At 42.6% G+C, this 20,965-nt stretch overlaps 1 protein-coding gene across 1 annotated transcript in view; it reads left to right on the forward strand.

The window, feature by feature from the left end:
• The window catches only part of LOC102370926 (opsin-5-like), a 112,883-nt gene extending 92,155 nt beyond the window's left edge, over window positions 1–20,728 (forward strand). Inside the window, exon 6 of the mRNA XM_006036562.3 lies at window positions 19,753–20,728. Within this exon, the coding sequence (XP_006036624.2) occupies window positions 19,753–20,373 (621 nt within the window). The 3' untranslated portion in view covers window positions 20,374–20,728. The remainder of the gene's footprint in view (window positions 1–19,752) is intronic.
• The last annotated feature ends 237 nt before the right edge of the window (window positions 20,729–20,965 follow it).

The following is a 20,965-nucleotide window of genomic DNA, read 5'->3' on the forward strand; positions in this document are numbered from 1 at the left end:
AACACCCTTGGGTGGAGGGCATCTGGACCTGCAGATTTAAAAATGTCTAGCCCTTCCAGAAGATCCCTAACTACATCTGTACTGACTGAAGGCTTGATAGAGCTATCCCCAAGATTGTCCCTACCTCTGGTAGGTGGGATATCCCGGTCCCTGTTCAGGAAAACAGAGGCAAAGAAACTGTTAAAAATATCAGCTTTCTTGTCTGGCGTGGCCACAAGATTACCGTTTGTGTTTGCAGGGGCCCTACATTGCCTGGTGCCCTCTTCTTCCTCCCAACGTACTTGAAAAAGGACTTTTTGTTGTCCTTAATCCTGGACGCTAGCCTGAATTCCATCTCTGCCTTGGCCTTCTTAATAGCTCTCCTACACTCCGGGGCGGAGGAGGAGTACTCCTCCTTGGTGATAGCTCCTCCCTTCCACTGGTTGTACCGCCTCCCTTTTAGTCCTCAGGCATTGCTGAATGCCCTTGCTGAGCCAAGGGGGTTTCTGAGCACTCTTACCCCCCTTGCTTCTCTCAAGGACTGTTATCCTTTGGACCTGGAGGATTGCCCCCTTAAGGTATGACCATCCCTCGTGGACGCCCATCTCCTCTACCTTCTGGGCCCTCAGTGCCACCCCCACTAGTCTCCTAAGCTCATTGAAGTTGGCCCTTCTGAAGTCAAGGGCTTTAGCCTTGGTGTGAGCCCTAGACGCCCCGCGTTGGATAGTGAAATCCAGCAGGTGATGATCACTATTGACCAGGTGGTCAAGGACCTGCAGTCCCCTCACCAGGTCATCCCCCATGGCCAGGACCAGGTCCAGCAATGCATTACCCCTAGTGAGGCTGTGCACTTCCTGGATAAGGTGAAGGTCCTGTAATACATCCAGGAACCTACACAAGCGGTCAGACCTGGCTGTCTGCTCCTCCCAGCAAAAGTCTTGCTGAGTCTTTCTGTTTAATTTCAACTTCTGCATGTATCACATATATAGTCTTTCCTATCCACCCCCATATTGCCAAAACTCACATTCAGGTTTCCAGCATCTTGCATCTCAATTACAGCAACAGCCTTTCCTCGGGCCCTCGTTGCACATACCTAGCCAACTTGTTGTCTCTCTTCCTTTCTGAGTAGCTCAATTCCTGCTTTCATTAAATTTAAGCTGGGGTCTTCAAGAGCAGGTTAGATAACCATCTAGCTGGGGTCATCTAGACCCAGCCCTCTTTCCTGCCTATGCAGGGGGTCGGACTCGATGATCTATTGAGGTCCCTTCCGACCCTAACATCTATGAATCTATGAATCCTAGCTGTTATCATTCCCAAGTATTTGTAATTATAATACTTATTATTCTGGTGCTCTTAATATATTCTTAGTTTCATTATGGTATGAATTATTAGTACATGTAGCCTAGAATTTAAGAGTTGTTTGGCTTCAGATAAGTTTGCATCTGCATTCTGATATAAATGCTGGTATTTGGCTTCTGGTAAATAGTTTGCAGTCACTTAGGTCAGGGGTGTCAAAGATGCAGCCTGTGGGATGGATCTAGCCTGCAGAGCCCCATCATCCAGCCCTCAGTGCTGGCACTAAGTCTTAAGTTGATCCAAGTGCCACACGTGATGCCTGCTCAACCGGCCCCACTCATGTGACCCAAGGCATGAGTCGCACATGGCACCTGCCCCAGCTGGTCCAGGACCTGTGCCACACCTGGCACCTGTGCAGGGTCAATCTACAACCTCATCCCCATCTCACATGCTAGATGCAGTGCCCCCATCAGTTGGTCTGGGATGCATGCCATGTATAGCTTGGGTCCTGGACTGGCCAGAGTGTGTATTGGCATGCAGGGACGGGGGAAGGGGCAGAGGGAGAACATGTTGTGTGGGCCCAAAGCAATGCTAACAAGCTTATCCTTATGGTAATGAGTCTACTTGGCCTTAGTGGCATGTGCATTTAGCTACACTGCTTCTAGTTTACATGGCAATCCATGTAGATCAGAGTGGTATGTTTTTGAAGGCATCACTGTCTGATCCGATAAATTTGCTGTGTGGACATGGCCTGCTTCTCTTTTCTTGCCAACATTTAGTTCTAGGAGTACAGCAAACAACTACTACTACATGTCACTTATTTCTAGTGCCCGTCTCATGTTGGAGCTTCCCTAGACAATTGATCTTCTGCCTCCCTCAAGTTCTGGATGTTCCTCTGTTTCTCTTCACTGGCATTTCCTCCCACTCTGCTCCCCGAGGTCAGTCTGGAGCTCTGGCAGAATTCATATTAGGCTTGTGGGGCCTGCTGTTCCATGGCTGAATCCATATGGTGGAAGCAAACATAGAGCAACCAAACACCATGGACTGAGCAGAGATCTGGATGCTGACCTTGTGTTTGGAAGTCCTTAATTATGTTAAGCTGCTTTTAAAACACATCCTGGTTATTTCTAGAAACTGAATGGTCCAAACCACTATGGGTGCCTACTTGACCTTAAGTGTGAGGAGAATAAGTATCTACTTAATCAACTTAATACAGCCTTTTTACAAGAATATGCAAGGACTTCATTTAAAGTATCTGAGTCTTATGAGCAGGGATCCTGGTTTTTGATTTTTAAAAAATCCCCACTTGTTGGTTAAAAAAAGTAACCTCAAATGCACATTTTTCTGTGATTTAAATGAAACGCCATACATACATACATACATACATATAAGTGGTGTTTCATTTTACATAAACCATTTGCGCACACATGCACAGAACAATAGATTCAGCAGGGAACATGCTCCTCATATGAAAGTACCATACAGCTCTGATCCAGGGTAGTCCCTCCACCCACCCCTGCGCCATCCTTCCTCCTGTTTTCCCATCAAATTTAATAGAAATAAGATAATTTCCTGAAATGGAAAGCATGATGCATGCACCAGTGCAAACGTGGATGAACGTTGTGGCTGGCTTCAGGCCTCACTGTTAGAGGTGTAAGAATAAAATGAGAAACATAATAGAAATAAAATTGCATGCATGACATTCTGCCAAGATGACAGTATGTCAATAAAAGCTCACAAAGTCAATTTGTGAGCTCTGCTGGGCACAGATAGCTAGAGTTGAAAGGGAACTGGCATCTCTCTGGGTTTGGTTTGGTTTGGTTTAGTTTGAGCAAATATTCAGCTTGTTATTCATTGAGTCATTATGAAAGGCTGCAGAGAGTTCAACGCCATTTGGAGTTCTGTTACTTTTGGTTAGACTGTTCAGTTTCCAAATGTCACTCTTATTGGTAGGAAGTGTAATAAGCAAATGGAGAGAAACAAAGCAAAAGCCAAATTGTTTATAATCTTCTCCACTGCTGACTCTAGGTAGTATTTACTGAGTAGAGGAGAAACAGGCAAAAACACTTTCCTCATTGGCAAACCATGAACAAACTGTCTGATAATGAAAAAACGTGACAATATGCTATCAAAAATGTTAGGATGGGCAATATTCTTGCAAGAAGCAAGGATTTTTGTGGATGATACAGGAGACCCTCACCATTCGTAGGGGATCTGTTCTGGAGATCCCTGCAAATGGGGAAATCCACGAATACTGACAGGGCTCCCTGTCAGACCCCACAGCCACCCCCTGCTCCCCGACTCCCGCAAGAAGCTGGAAGCGCGGGACTCCCCTGCAGCGCTTGGGGACCGACCACAGCTGCCTCTGGGGGAGAAGTTGCCACCACCGCCACCTCTCTCCCTGTCCCCGGTGCTCACTTTCTGCCCACCAGGTTCTGCCCTCTCCCTCCACCCATCCGGCTCTGCTCTCCACCCCGCTGTCCCCAGTTCTGCCCTCACCTGCCCTGCACAGTGCTCCGTGCCTGCTTACACAGGGGCAGGAGCTTGGTGCAGCACCAGAGGGAGCCACAGCGGTGCTCACCTGGACCCACCCAGTTGGTGTGGTGCACCACGAATATTCAAATTCGTGAATAGCGGATTTGCGAATAGCGAGTGTTTCCCGTATATTTTATTGGGCCAAATGTATGGTTGAGATTAAGTTAGACAAGTTTTGTGAATGCATGGCATTCTTTGTCAAGTCTGAGGAGAGAAACAGGTGACAGTGATGATGACTGAGATTGGAGAGGAGCAACATGGAGGTACATGATTTGGAAAAGAGGTGCAGTCAAACCTGACAGTTTAAAATGATCAAATTCTCTTCATTTGTTTTTGCTTTGCTTCTATAGAAGAAACATATGTAAAAATGAAGAGCAGCCCCCTCTCCACCTCCTCCCCCACCTTAGCAAGTATAAGATACTTATATCTTTTATGTGAAAATTTTGAAATGTCCTAAAAATCCATTTTTTCAGTCATCTCTAACATGGCACAAGGATTAGATTGTTCTTTGGAACAACAGACATACATTATGACGAATATCATTTAATCAAGAGGGCAATCATGCCAGTCCTGTACATTGTGCACTTTCCCTGGTAGGTGCTCATGTGAATTTGAAGTGTGCAGTAATTGCAAGATCAAGGTCTTTACCAGGAATCAGAATTGCTGAAAACACTCTAATTTTGGATCTAATGTTTTGCCCATTAATAGGGATTATTTTTTCAAAGCACCATGTAAGTAAGAGGAAAGAAAACAGCTCCACTTTTTCCCATTACATATCTTTTCCAGAGACTGCTGCACAAATACTCTTGCTACTTGAGAAGTTTCCCTGATGAACATGGATCAAAACTGAAATACACTTTTCCCCTTGGACATTGCAGGGAATAACTGAGTCAGAAAGAAAGAGCCTTACTTACTACGGATAGGTCTGTGAAGGATTTTTTTTGTAGCCCTGCTTCTTATGGAAAACAAATCCCGTTACTGACTACACTTTCTAGGAGTAACACCCAAATACACAGGACTGGCTTGGCTGTTTTGATTTGTTGGTAAAAATGTAGATTAGTCCCAAAATTAGATGACCATTTCATAGTGAATGTACAGGGAAAACATCATCCCTCCTAATTGCCACTTGTTCTGCTGTAGAGGAGCCCAGTTGGTTGTGCTCATGTTGAGGCATAGTCACCACCATTGAGCAGCAATTTGCAAGGCAATAATGTGATAATATGCATGGCTGAAGGAAAGAAAGCCCTTGCCAGAAAAGCATTTTATGTGCATACTGACAAATTTTATCATTTATATGCCACCTTGTGCCTTGATAGGTAGAGAAGTAAAATTTATCCTTATTATACAGATAAGGAATGTAGAAAAGTTAAATGGCTTCATTTAACACCATGGGGAAAGTCATGGCCAGACACAGTCCACTTGTGTATTTCAGATACCTTTCTTTGTGTCCTTAGAGGCTTCAGTAATCCAGCTGGGTAGGAGTTTATACATTACTATTTTGAGGCACTCTCTCAAAAATAGAGGAAGGGATTAATAACTGTTTATATAGAATAAAAATGCCCAGCAAATCTTGCATAGCTGTATGAACCATCTCTTAAAAATGTCCAATTATGGGTAATCCATGTACACTGACTGATCTTTATAAGACTGTCTAAAAAAGAAAAAAATGAAGAACATTGTCAGGTCCTCTGAATTGGGGTTGGGATGCTATGACCTACTTTATAAGCTCAAAGTTAGATCATGGCTGGCTCTAATGTGGGTAGATGTGAGAGTCCAGATTTTTTCATGTAAGAGCTTCTTCCCTGTCTTCATGTGGTTGTGTTTAGGACAGGACACAATCCCAGCCCTAGTGCTTTTTTGTATATATGGGTTGTGTTGAATTGATGGTACTAGTCAACAGCTCTGGGTAGGGAGGAGCTTGTGCTATGGCCATTTGCCTTCCTCCACACCATAAACATTGTGACAGGATAGTGTTTTCTCTCCTGAGTAAACAGTGCTTCACTTCCCTGCACTTCTGGGAAACAGAGCTTCTGCTAGGATACATAGCTACCTGCTGTGTATAAAAAGTTTCCTGTTTCCCCATAAAATAAACTTAAAACCCCCCCCAAGAAACTGCAGAAGAAAAACAGAAGAGTGCCCCATCTGCTGGGAAACTAGTCTTAATTTTATATTTGCTCACTTCAGTTGTTGCTGCCTGGATCAATTGGAGGGCTTTATTGCCAGTTATGTTAAATGCAAAGAGTGCTCTTCTCCTGAAAAAAATAAAACGTGTCATGAAGCTGATTCTGGGGACATGAATTAGCTGTTTGATGTAACCTAAAAAATCACCCCTGCACTTAAGCTAATCACTGAGGAAGAGGCTGTCCAGAAGACATTCTGCCCCAAAGAAATTGCAGCTAACACAGCTAAAAGTGTTTCCTTGTTCCTCCCGGTACTCTGGATGGCACATGGGGCAAGATCAAGCCTTAAATGAAGACCTGTAGCCTTAACTATGTTTTGAAAATTAATTTCTCGCTTAGAATAAAAGAGTCTTGTATCACTTAGGCTGGCTAACTGCTGCAAGTATTGAATCACTGATTTGGGAGAGGCTCCTGGCACCAGAGATTCACAGCTAATTTATACATGTGAAAGGAAACATTTTCCCTATACCATGTCATAATTTCTATTTAGAGCTACACAGTGTGCTTAAGTGGATTATTTAAAGGGAGGCCAATATGGAAATTGGGGGTTTTCTTTTTTTGGTGGGATGGAAAGTTTGTGTGCTGTTTTAAGATCCATTTTAAAAAAGAATTGACCCTTGCATTTGTACTTTCTGTTTTACAAAGCAAATATGGCCACTAGATGTTGGCTTGATTAAAAAATGTGTTCAATATCTTTTTAGCCCATGACAGTTGAAGAGAAGCTGTATTTATTATACATGCTTCAGCTGCAGTAAGCTTCACCAAATTCTGGTGACTGCATGTCATGAAGGACCTACTGGGTAAAATGCTGTCCAGCCACTTAAAACTTTTAAAAATGCTCCAAGGGTTTAATCCAAGCCCCTGTGTGATTGTTGGAAAGACTCTGATTAACTTCAGCTGGGCAGACTCCTAATAAGATTCAACAGTCATTTACTCCTAAGGTGATTGTTCGGAAAATTGCATTAAATCATGATCTTCCTGGAGCTTTTGGGCACTGGTAGAGACAAAAGGGGAGCAACATCTATGATTTTAATTTCCCAAGCATAGTTTACTCACTGACTTTTGCTCACCACCTTTTTTGCTGCTTCTTATATTGAGTCTGTGACCCATGTTTTATAGAAGGTCAGAGTACAGGAAACCCTCACTGTTCATGGGTTTGGCATTTATGGTTTCAAATATTCGTGAATACTGAACCTGCATCTTAAATACACTTACAGGAGCACCTTGGGATCTTCACGCTTGTCGCCACTGGGCTCCCGCCACTGCTGCCGTACTCCTGCTGCCGCTGCCATGCTCCCACCATCGCCAGCGCAGCCATGCCCTTCCACCCAGCTGCCAGGGGCACTACGTTCATGAACATAGGCGGCATTCATGAACGCAGTGCCTTATTCGCGGATTTTGCCATTCACGGGGATCTCAAGAACACATCCCCCGCGAATGGTGAGGGTCTCCTGTAGATGATTGTGTTGGTTCTTTCTGGCATTGAGTGCTTGGCATCATTGAGAAGCTGTTTTTTCTTTGTTTTGCATGTCTTTAGACCAAGTCTCTTGGGGTGTGCTTATGCCTCCTCTGTGGATATCAAGACTGCTTCAGTGAAATAAATACTGCTTCCACACCAAACACTGGAAAAAAATATGATGTAGTTGTCTTTTTGACGCATGCCCCAGGGTGGTCTCAGGCTCCCACTCTGATTCACTTCTGAGAATGCCCATTGGTAGACTTGACCTCACTCTAATTGCAGTCACACTATTAAGTGTGCAGTGTGGGAGAGCTCTAGCTAGCTTTATTTCTCAGTGGCATTCTTGGGCTTGCTGTGCAAGAATAGACCTAGATATACAGGGGTACATAGAAGCTGACATTTAATCTCGGGCAGTGTCACAGGACTGAGCTTTTTTATAAGAGGGAACTTTTTTACATGTTCTTTTCCCAGCAGAATGCCTGTTAGTTTCAGTATCATAGCAGTAACTATGAAAGGGATTAGAAAAATAAAATGAACTTTTGATACTTGTACTTATCAATTTTGTGGAGCCTATTGCTGCTGAAACTTTGCAGGAACACATATTATAAAAAAAAAATATGTTGAGCAAACCTAAATACATGTTCCAAATATTCATTCTCTTCTGTTATTACCAGGAGTTAATGTGGCCAGGCGCAGGAGTGAGATGTAGTGTACCTGAGAGAAATCATAGTAAACTAGATGTTATTTATCTAAAGCACAACCTGGTGTGCGTCATTTTCTCAGGCATGGTTTGTTTCTTCTAGCTGGTTACTGGTGGGGCTTAAGTCATTGATCAGAAACCTCTGCAAATATTTTACAGGAATCAGAAATTACTCTTCAGTTTGCTTTCCTTTTAGCTTTGCATTGCAATACTCTTAATCAATAGCATTTAATGTACTCGCCATCAGAGGTGGTTGCCCTTCAGTGAAGTGTTTTCTGATATACATATGGACACATCCATTCATAGGCAGATCTAGTATTTTGAAAAGGAGGGTGCAGATGGTGAGGTGCATCATCACATAGAAAACAACACATATTTTTCTCCAGTTAAAAATAAACTAGAAGCTTTACTTTTATGCTAAGCTCTTGGCCTGTATTTTTCAGTTTAAGTAAAAACAAATATAACTTTATTGGAATGAGTTAAACAGTCTGCAGGGCTCTGAAACAAGAGCTTCCTTATCAGGAGCAGCTAATGGACAGCAGGATTGCAGAACAAAGGATAGCTTGATTGGTGGAACATCAACCATTGAAAAGGAGAGGGTCATTAACACCTGCCTAAAGGACATTAAGAGGGATCAAGTAGATTATATTGAGCCATGAAGTCAATTGACTCCCTCAGCACTGCCTGACTAGAAATGCTGCTGTCACTGCCAGGCAGTTGGTTTTAAACTTTTGGGTGGACCAGAAATCCAGGGAGGAGTGCAGGTGCACCAATGCACCCCCTCCTTAATCTTGCTCTGCCTCCACTATATGTAGAATGGGCACTGAGTGCAATGTAGTGCTTGTACCCAGTCTGCCAAGTAGCATAGAACTCAGTCACGGTTAATATTACAGTGAAAGCATCAATGAACATATTAGCTCACCCAGTCTGTGCTTTTAGTCCACAACCACTCTCTGTGCTGGGGCACACTCCTAGCCTAATGTACAGCTCATTCACAAAAGCTCCATGAATTGGGAATATAATCCTGGTTTCCCTTTCTCCTTCTCATGTTAAATAAAGATAAGAAAGATGCTTGATACCGGCATTATGTTCTGGGATTTAATACATTTGGACAATGTAGTCTTTTGAGCTGAATTTTTCATTCTGGAGGATCTGTGTTACTTTTATATTCCTATATTTACTTTTGGCCCCTCAGTAGAAGTTTTCTGGAAGATCTGCAGTTTTTACTGACTTTGAAGGAATTTGCGGGCCACATTAGGTGCTTTGGTGAGCGTGGGTTTGCAAAAGCTTATGCTTTGTGATGTAGTCAGTCTATAAGGTACAAATCTAGCCTGCCTTTTAACTAGTTGAAGAGACAGAAGCCTAACTGGAAGTTTCAAGGCATCATCTGAAAGAAAAAAGGGTTAATTTCCCCTCAACTATAATATTGTTTGTATAGAAAACTCCTTTCTTACTTGGAATTTTGGTCATCAAAACAGATTCTATTCTTCATTCAGCTGATTATGGTTATACTGTGTTAAACTTCTTTGCAATTTGAGAAAAACATTTATTATTGCTTTTGTCATAGTGAAACTGGGTGCTCCCCTGTGCACAGAACAAAAAGACCATTCCTGTCTGACAGGCTTAAAATCTAAGTAAAAGATAAGCTGACAGAAAGAAACAGGCAGTCTTGTCGGAAGCACCAGGAAATAATGAGTAATTAATAGTCAATCTGAGAGGGGAACACCTCCAGGAAACTTGCTCCCTAATCTTGCTCATGGGTAAAAAGCTGGCTGGATTGTCAGGCTCACCAAGTAGTAATCAATGGCTCAATGTCTAGTTGGCAGCTGAGATCAAGTGGAGTGCCCCAGGGGTCAGTCCTGGGGATAGTATGGTTCAATATCTTCATTAACCATCTGGAAGGTGGGATGGATTGCACCCTCAGCAAGTTTGCGGATAACACCAAGCTGGGGGTGTAGTAGATATGCTGGAAGATAGGGATAAGATTCAAAGTGACCTAGACAAATTGGGAGGATTGGGCCAAAAGACATTTCATGAGGTTCAACAAGGACAAGTGCAAAGTGCTGAGCTTTGGAGAGAAGAATCCCATGCACTGCTACAGGCTGGGGGCTGACTGGCTAAGCAGCAGCTCTGCAGAAAAGGGCCAGGGGGGTTACAATGGCCAATAAGATGGATATGAGTCAGCAGTGTGCCCTAGTTGCCAAGAAGGCTAACAGCATACTGGGCTACATTAGTAGGAGCGTTACCAGCAGATCAAGGGAAGTAATTGCTCTGCTCTATTCTGCACTGATGAGGCCACATCCGGAGTACTCTGTCCAGTTTTGGGCCCCCCACTATAGAAAGGATGTGGACAACTTGGAGAAGGTTCAGTGGAGAGAAGCAAAAATGGTTCAGGGGCTGTGGCACACGACTTCCGAGGAGAGGCTGAGGGAACTGGATGCATTTAGCGTGCAGAAGAGAAGATTGAGAGGGATTTGATGGCAGCCTTTAAATACCTGAAGTTTGGTTCCAGAGAGGATGGAGCTAGACTGTTTTCAGTGGTGGCAGATGGCAGAACAAGGAGCAGTGGTCTCAAGATGCAGCAAGGGTGATTTAGGTTGGATACTAGGAAAAAACCTTTTCATTAGGAGGGTGGTGAAGCACTGGAACAGGTTACCTGGAAAGGTGTTGGAATCTCCATGCTTGGAGGTTTTTAAGGCCTGGCTTGACAAAGCCCTGCCTGGAATGATCTAGTTGGGGATGGTCTTGTTTTGAGCAGGGTGGACTAGATGTGACGTCCTGAGTCCCATTTTGTATGATTCTATGATCTTGTCCTACAGCTGCCATATAATGTCCCTTTTCTGAAATAGGCATAGCTCCTGTCCTTAGGCTATAAAGTGTTTGTGAAGCTATTCCAACACTGGGAGGCACTGCCTAGGGAAAACATTATTTTAAGTTAGGGTTTCCTTTAATGGACATTTATTTTAAGTGGGAAAATGGATGGTGCTTCCAAAATGTTTCTACAGCTTTTTCAACAGAGAAGTGCCTTTATCAGCCAGCCCACTGTGCTATTCATCCTCATTGTACTACTTCTCCATCCTTCTCCCAAGGACCATGGATCATGAATCCCTTAGCCATGGACTCCCAAGGACCATGAATCCCTCTTTTGTTGCACATACAGAATGAATGATTTTGTGTAAGAGATCAGGTTGACATTTATTTATACCATCCTTAACAGCATGGCTAGGGACAAAAATTACACACATTCTGGTATATGTGATTGGAAACTGATTCAAATCTGTAACACAGTAGAAGTTCAGTGCACACAAACTATTTTCAAAATGCCAGAAACCAGTTTAAGATGACCTGGATGGATGGATGGATGTAGTATCAGACATAAATGATTGAGCTTAAATTGGTTTATTGAGTTTCTGTCCCAGATTCCCTCCAGGTTCAAGTTTAACTCAGTCCTTCAGCATCCCAGGATGCTTTGCATCTCTCTTACAAACCCCTCTTTGCAGAGTGGGCAAGCTAGCTTTGGCCCAAGCTCTCTGCTCCAGCTGAGCAGGAGGCATGCTCTAGTGCTCCCCAGCTTCTGGCTTGGGCCGCTACAGGCATGTGGCTGCATGTTTGGAATCAAAAGTCAATGTCTTTTCATTTGCTTATCAGTTCAGTCTGTGCAGCTTAGACTAACCTGTGAAGATTAAATTGGTTCAGCCTTGGGCTTTTTGACTGTCTGTACTTAGCCCATATGATCTGATCACCTTCTTGTGACTGTAGATCATCTTTCTCAATTTCTTTGAGATCAATCTTGCGATATCGAATGAATGTGTTTTAGCAAGTGCATAGGTATCTTAAGGTTGTCCAGCATTCAGAGGCAGAGCCCTTTCTTGGATGAATTTCTACTACCAAACTAGAATTGGTATGAAATGATGCAGTGCATTTCAGCAGTATGTTAAATAATGCAAACGATCATGTGATACATTCTTTCTCATTTTGCACCTATGAGCTTCAGCAAGTTTGCATTGCATTCGCTCATCTTGGGTTTGTTTGGGGTTTTTTTTCCTTTGCTTTGCAGCCCGATGAACAGTGATCGAGACCTATAGAAAAAGATGCTTGCATTTGATTCATCCCCACCAGATATTGCCTTCATATATTAAGCATACTAATTTAAGCTGCAGATACTTACTGTTAAAATCATTTTAGCAAGAATGGGTAGTTAGAACCATGCTTGGCATGCAACTTTTTGAGTCATGTGCTGTGCCACTAAATTATATAATTAAATCTGTCCATAGGTTTGCTTTTGCAAATGCGTGTTCTCATGCACTCTCCTTACTAATCATTTGGAGCAGTAATTATTTTCAGTTTCTGTAGTATCACACCAGTTATCCTACTGGCTATATATGGAGGCAATAGGGAACAAAGGATGTTTTTCAGGATGTGATATGTATAAGATATGCTCTATAATACATTTTTCTCATGTCTTGTTAGTTGTCCCTGAGGGAAGATAGACTTGTTTAATGACAAACACCGTTTCTGAAGGAGGAAGATGCACACATTTTATTTTAGTTTCATTTTGCAAAATATACCAATGATTTTTATCTGTTGATCTTTTAATCCTACTCTTTTCCAAATGATAACCACATTTAGAGATGCTCATTTTCATGAATGATTTGCAAATGTGTGTGAAATAGTTTTTTTCATGTCATTATACCAATTTGCATTTTCAGATACAATTTCAGTAAATGAATATACAGTATTAATATGAACACACAGAAATTCTTACATGTTTGTGTGTGAATTGGGGCATTTTTCCACTAAAAATGTGAACTAAATTTTCCTTAAAAATTCAGCAACGAATATTGAAATTGGTTTTTTTTATTGAATGTTCTCATTTAGAAAAATTTAAGCACTTGCATTTTAATGAGAAATTTTAAAATCTATAATAATGGAATCATTGGAAAGTAGGGTGGGAAGGGATCTCACAACATCAACTAGTGCAGCCCCCTGCTCAAGGCAAGATCATCTCTGATTAAACTATTGCAGCCCAATGCCTGTCCAACCTGATCTTGAAACTTCCTAGGGATGAAGATTCCACAATTTCTCTAGGTAGGTTATTCCAATGCTTGACCATACTCATAGTCAGAAAGTTCCTCCTAATCTCCAACCTAAATTTCTTGTGCTGCAGCTTGAGGCCATTGCTCCTAGTGCTGTTCCTTACAGCCATAGGTGGCGGAAGGCCGGGGCTAACAGGGCTTAGCCCTCTCAAACTAATTTTGCGGCTGCTGGCGACAGCAGCAGCACCACAGCACTACCATCCCACTGTGCCCAGCACCACATGGCATGCAGCCAGGCCCGTACCGTATGTGCTCTCAGCTTCACGTGGCTCCAGAGCATGCCAGCCCCGCAACAGCCCTGCAGAAGGGAGGGGTGGGGGTCAGACTCCCAAATAATATTTTCTCCTGCTGCCTATGCTTACAGCTACAGTCATCTCCATCCTTTCTATTATCATCCTTCAGGTATTTGAAGGCTGTAATCAAATGTGCCCTCAGTCTTCTCTTCTCCTGACTAAATAACTCTAGTTCTTTCAGCCTTTCCTCATAAGTCTTGCCTTCTTGGTCCCTAAACATTTTTTGGGATTCTTTGCAATCTGTCCACAACCTTCTTGAAATGTGGAGCCCAAAACTGTACACAGTACTCCAGATGAGGCAGTGTTAAACAGAGCAAAAGGATCACTTCTCTTGATTTGCAAGTTGATATAATCTCTTGAGACAGTCCAGTATGCTGTTGGCCTTTTTTTCAATGAGAGCAGTCTGTTGGCTTATATTCAGCGTATGGTCTACCATAACCCCCAGGTCCTTCTCTGCAACACTGCAGCCTACTCCATCACTCCCCAGTCTGTGTTTGTGCATGCAGTTATTCTGTCCCAAGTGCAAGACTTGGCACACGTTCTTGTTGAATATCAACTGATTGATTGCAGACCATTTTTCCAGTCTGTCCAGGTCATTCTGGATCCTAGCTCTACCCTGCAGTGTCTGTACCTCCAGGCAATTTGGTATCACTTTCAAATTTGCTAAGCATGCACTCAATTTCATTGTCCAAATGAAGATGGTGACCAATACTTGGACCCAAGAGAGACTCCTGGGTAATCCTGCTTGATACCTCTTGCCAAGCAGCTGTTGAACCATTAATGACTACTCATTGAGCATGATGATCCAACCAGTTATGTATACATCTCCAATACTTTCACCAAGTTTTTGTTTCCTTATCTTGTTAATGAGAATGTCCTGGGAGACTGTGTCAAAAGCCTTACTAAAGTCAAGGTACATTATATGTACTACTCTTCCCCCATCCCCCGAGCCTGTCACCTTTATCATAGAAAAAAATCAGAGTATTCAGGCATGACTTGCTCTTCATGAATCCATGCTGATTCTTCCTGATCACTTTGTTCTTCTCTAGGTACTTCACAAGAGATTCCTTGAGGACCTGCTCCATAATTTGTCCAGGTACTGAGGTCAAGCTGACTGGTCTATAGCTCCCCAGATCTTTATTTTCCTTTTTTGATTCATCTGGAAACTCGCCTGACCTCTGTGAGTCCCCAGTGAGTCCAATGGCTCTGAAATTACCTCAGCCTATCCCTTCAGTACCCTAGGGTGCATCCAGCTCTGTACTCTCAGAAGGAAGGTACCACAGGGTAGAATGCATCCAGCCCTGCTGACTTCAAAGCATCTGGCTTCTCTAAGTAATCTCTAAGTAATTCCTAATTTGTTCTGCCATTATTCTAGCCTTTTTGTTTCCTTCCCTATCTTTGCTGAGAACTGCACTTGTCATCTGGTAGTGGCCCCCCGTTTGTGAAGACTGAAGTGAAAAACAAATAAAACTCTTTAGCCTTCTCTACATTATGCATAACTAGACTGCCTTCTGTGTTTTGTTTCATTTTAGTATTTGAAAAGTTTGCCCTTGCGTGGATTGTAACTGTTAAATTATTGAATAATGAGAGTCCATTACATTATGAGAAGGGTCATAACATCTGTTTACGTACACTCTTATAAGTAAATAGATAATCCAATATGTAGACATCCTGAGTATGTGTGTGTGTTTCTAAAACTACCACAAATGGGGTTTGCACACACGTACTTGAGTGGGCATAACATTTTGCAGTGCAAGGGAATTAATCAGATCATATAAGATTTTTTGCTGCGTATATCTGCTGATTACTATTTTATTCTTACTCTTGTTTTTGATAAGATACCAGAGGGAGCAGAGAACATTATACTGGTGCTTATTAGCAGAATTCTAGTTGAATTACTTACATTTTGAAGACAGTGTTTTAGGGAAAAAGAATAAAGTATGGAAATGAGCATGGTCCAAGTTTCCACTTTCTGTAAGGTTCTGTTTTGAGTTTCAGTTCATTGACATGATTGTTATTTAGCTAGGCTGGCCTCCTGTTGTACTTCCCATTCTCCCATCACGTTAGAATAATTTGCTCATACAAACTTCAGAGAGCCTCCTTAAATTACAGCCATCCATTCTGGACTTGTTTTCCCCGCAGCTTGCCTCCCAAAGGATCCTGCCTACCATTTCCCTGTGTCTGTTAAAGTCCACTATTCTTATTCTGTTGCTCTCGTTCCTTCCTCCCTTTAGGATTTTGAACTCTTATCATTTTGTGATCATTGGGTGCATCTACATGAGATGCTTTACTGCACAGCAAACATCACTGTCTACACGTGCAGATGCTTACTGCACAGTTAATTACTCAGTAATGTACATATAGGTGCTGACCGGGAGCAAATTTGCTCCTGGTCAGTCCCACCAACAGGGGTCCACCCCCAACCTAGCCCCAGGGCAATGGGGCTGGGATGGCTCTTTGCCTGCCCCAGCCACTGGCCCTTAAAAGCCAGTGGGGGCGCCAAGGCTCTGGGCCACCTGCAGTGAGCTTCTGGCCACTGCATATCCTAGCAGAAGTCCCAGGCCAGCTGGGGAAGCCTGCCCGGACCCTGGCATCATGTTGCTGCACAGCTGCCTGTTCCACACTGTGCCCTTGCTCTAGGTGCTGCAGGCACCTGCCAGGCCTGGCAGCAGTCTGGGCCACCTGCAGCCAGCCTCTGGCCACTGGGCCACTCCAGCTGGCCCCAGGCCAGTCACAGCAGCCTCCCTGGACCCCACTGCTGGTGCCTGGCACAGCATCACTACATACTTTTCCATGCTGTGCCCCTGCACTGGGTGCTACACACACCTGTCCAGGTCCACCAGCACTGTCACAGAGAGGCCCAGAGAGCCATCGAAGGAGCCGTGCTGGCGTCCTCCCCAACGCAATACACCATGTCCCATGATTGCAGCTGGTCCCAGGAGGAGACTGCGGACCTCGTGGTGCTGTGGGGTGAGGCCAAGGTCCTCAGCCAGTTTGTTCGAGCAGGTGCTTCAATGTGCATATCTATGAAGGCTTGTCAGGCCACATGCAGGAGCGTGGGCATAACTGGTCAAGGCTCTACCAGCACAATGGTTCACTGTCACAGACCACAACTGTCAGTGGGGAGCTGCCCACATCTTCATGCCCTTTATGCAGCAACTGGACCACATCCTTGTGCCCTGGGACTCTGGCCAGAGCTGTACTGTCTACTTGAGCATGGGCGGCCTGCCTGAGCCTCCACTGTAGCCTATTAGCCTGTCACCTGTAGTTCAGCCATAGGTAGTTCCCCAGGTAGGAGTGGAGGTTGCAGAGCAGCGTGGGCTTGCCCTCTGCACTGTCAAAGCTTAGGGTTCTGTGCCAGGTTTGCAGGTGCATCTGCGGCACCATGGCAATCAACAGCAGCAGGGCATAGATTCTAATCTATGGATTAATCTGATTAGTTAAAAAGATCATTTTAACAATTGGAACATTAAATACTTGTATTATGTTGGGTCTACAAATGTTCTTGAAAGTCACATTTTCAAACTGTCCTGTGTCCAGCTGCACATTTTAGAGCCATATTTCCCAGTGTATAAGGACACTAATCGTGCCCAGGCATAGTGTCCTTATATATACTAAAACTCCAATTTCAGCAACTTTTGAGTTACAACCTGCCACTAAAGTTAGGGAAATGGTTGTCTCTTTCACTTTAGTATTTGGAAAGATTGGCCTTCAGCCCACCATTAGATTATGAAAAGGTCATTAAGTTTGTTTCTTCTTCAGCCTATATACTAGGTGCCCTCCCAGGGCTTTCACTGAGTAGTAGCTATGTCCATTGGATCCAGTAAGTCAGACCACATCGATTCCATTAGTAGAAATTGAAGACCAGAATTGACACTTATCCATTAAGACTGCGTTGAAGACAGTTTATATATCTTAGTCACATCATGAAGTGAGTTTAGCAAGATGATTCATCAGATCTCCCCTGCTGGTGGGAAAGTTATATCCAGTTAAAGACTTTGCAGGTATATGATTTGGCATGTCAATTTTAAATTAAAGGGTTGCAAATGACTTAAACTGACTGACTGACTGTTTCCTGGGTAAAATGGCCCATATTTTTGAATGGGAATGGGAGATTATTCCTCAGTTCTACTGAGTTTAGGCATCTCATTAGAATGAAAAGCCATTTATTCAATGCTGGCATAGCAGCCAAAACAGTTAAGTTCTGTGAGATATTCATTGTGTACAGTCTCACAAGCCCAAGGTGTTTCCTGTAATATAAAACTTGCAAACTTGGAGAAAGTCTAATTAAAATCTTGAGAGAGATCTCCACAGTCTAAAGTAGACTGAGCAGTACCATTTGTATACATCCTAGGGTTTGGGGGAGGGGAGAGGGACTCGGAAGACCCCTCTGTCTCACTCCTGCATAAAATAATAGTAGCTTTGGCAATAAGCACAGTTTTTGCAGCTGTTAGTTTTTAGCCTGAATCTAGCATGGGGGAATGCTATTCAGCTTACAAACTAAGCAAGCTCATTAACAGCTTGTTGCAATTCTGCTGAGAGCTGTCAGAGTGAAACATAGCAGTAAAGCACAATTGGCAACTGAACACATTAGTGCATCTGGTGCCCATACACACTCCTGCTTGTTTATACTCAGCACTACAAAGCGATTCTTTTCCTTATTTCTCATTTGAGGCTGTAGATTCTCGACCAGGTGGAGCTCAGGCAGCTCATTCAGAAGTCTGCACTTATTGGAATATTTTTATTTGTATCTACCTTGGGAGTGCATAGTTTATTTCTGAATAGGGTTCAGAAAGGTTCATAGCAGATTTAGGGCTTCCCTTGCAAGTGGAAAATTACAGTATGAAGAAGTTGTTTGATCTGGGATAATTTGAAATTTGTTTCTAGACTTCTGGCTGGTTCAGAGATGTAGCCCAGGGATACATCCTTAAGGCAACTGAACCTTAAGTAGTTACTGCAAGTAGTTAGTGCTGCATTTCAGGCTTAAATAGGTTATATCTATGAAGAAATATGCTTTGCTTCTTCATGAGCCTCCATGCTCACAGACATGGGGGCACTCAAAGACACTTTCAATTTGCCCCCCCCAAGTTCCACAGTTATTCTCATCAAAAGGGCACTAGGTCTTGACTTCAAGGGATTCCATATAAATATCCCCAAAGTCACCCCATTGTCCACCTTCAAGTCTGCCCATGAAGTTCCCCTTTTGTTGTGATGCATATGAAATCTTGACAGTGGTTGGGCAGCTGTGGTGCTGGGAACATTGTTTGTCTCGCTGTTCACAGGAATGATTTTACTTCCCATGTCTTTGTATTTGTTTGCCATGTTTTTGTTTTGCATGAAAATCGTAATCTCTTGGAAGAAGAAACATCTTTAAGTTAGGTATACGTGCACTAGGATTCCTGGAACTTGGTGTTTTCTTTACTGTGGTTTTAGTATTTACTCTCATATTGTGGTATATCAATTTTAAGAGTCACTTAACATTTTTAAAAACAGTTATCAAAACTACACAAAGGCTATTTTACTATCACAATCAATCGTATATCAGCAGTTCATATACATTAGCGTGCAATTTAGTTTCATTGTTATATTTAGTTTAATTGCTAGTTTAATTGTTTTAAGTGCTTTTAGAAAAACTAATTTTGTTCAGAGCCAGTTGTCCGGCTAATTCATCAGCCGGCTGTGTGGAAGTCCCCTTGAGTTATTTATATATTTGTTTATGTAATGAGATTGTTATAAGAAGTCTTTAGAGAGATGACAGAAGAAAAAAATTAACAAACTAAAGGAATTCCACACATAGTAAATTCAATATAAACCAAGGATTTGGACCAGGAGGTGGGGATGTCTGGCAGTGTTGAAAGTCAGGAAAAAAAATTCTTCTGATCCTTAAATTGTCTTCAGCTGTTTATACAAGAGTGTTTTTGCTTTTATAACTTGAGAAGTGTAAATAGAGATGGGATTAAGATGGCAGACCTGCCCTCAAAAGGCTCCAGATGTGATGGGCTTCTCGCCTTCCTCTGAAACAATTATGCAGGTATAAAGTAGCCTTGTGGAGAGTAGTTAAGTCACGAGAAGCACGGAGAGGCATTTTAGCAGTAGAAATAGCTAAATTGATGTCTTATACATGCATTGTTTTGAAAGTATGTTTCTCATGCATGCTTTTAATTAATACTACTGTACTTCTTTTTCCTCTCTCTCTGTCTCTCTGCACTGTAAGATGAGTGCTGCTGTATGCACTGGATTTTTTGCTGCATGGAGTCCATATGCTATCATAGCCATGTGGGCTGTCTTTGGATCCACGGAGAGGATTCCTCCACTAATTTTTGTTGTGCCAGCTGTCTTTGCAAAGTCCTCAACACTCTACAACCCTGTTGTTTATCTTCTCCTGAGGCCTCATTTCCGAAATACCATTGCCCAAGACTGTGCAGATCTTCAGCAATTATGCATCAGGACTTGCTTTTGTCTTAAAGCCCTACCGAACTGGAGCTACAGATCAGTTCTGGACGTCAGGCTGAAAACATTTAAAGGGCGAAATGAATGCAGCTGTAACTCTGTGCAGACTGTAGAAGGATGCTCCCCCTATCTCCCATGTGAAAAGTGCGATGATACTTTTGAATGCTTTAAGAACTATCCAAAATGCTGTCCTGAAAGGTTCAGTACTATAGAGTGCACTACTCAAGAAAATGTGTCCTTTGAAAATAACTTCCAAGTTAAAGTGAAGCAGGGCACCAAGAAATCTGTAAGAGTGGTTGTTGGAGGAGAAAAAAGATCTGAAACTGACCATTTGGAAATAACTTTAGAAGCAACACCTGTGTGCAGTAGATTTACAGACCTTTAAGGTTTGTTAAATAAAACCTTCCAGAAAGTAATGAACTTATGAATGCAACCTTTGCTAAACATCACTTCCACCATTCCCTTTTCTATACAGTTCTCCTGACTCCCTTCTGTCATCTGATAAAATGTTTTATATTCTGTGGGTTCAAGACACACAACTTTAATGTAGATAAGAAAGTTTTAAAACATGGCCTGCTGTTTTAAGTATTGCAAAAATTAAAAGATAAATGCTATGTGAAATGCTTGTTTTCCAAGAACGTATAGAGGATAAGTTGGCATTATGTCACTGATGCTAGCATTGGCAGCAAAGAACATTTTGTTCCTTGCATTCGAGAGACAAAAAGGCAAATTCTGCTCTGATTTCCACTAGAAAAAAAAATCAAACTAACTAACATTTTAAACAGATATGTTCTGTAATAACACCACTGTATCTTTAAGAAAAATTGAGCTCAGAAATGATGCAAGATTACTCTGAGTTTCGGAGGTGATACTGTGGTAAAAATATAGCATAATCTATACATCCTGCTTTTATAATTGCTTCTGCATATTATCATACTTGCTTCTACTAAGGCATGTAGGCCAATGATAGATTTATG

This window comes from Alligator sinensis, unplaced genomic scaffold (genome assembly GCF_000455745.1).
Source record: "Alligator sinensis unplaced genomic scaffold, ASM45574v1 scaffold548_1, whole genome shotgun sequence".
Taxonomy (NCBI): domain Eukaryota; kingdom Metazoa; phylum Chordata; order Crocodylia; family Alligatoridae; genus Alligator; species Alligator sinensis.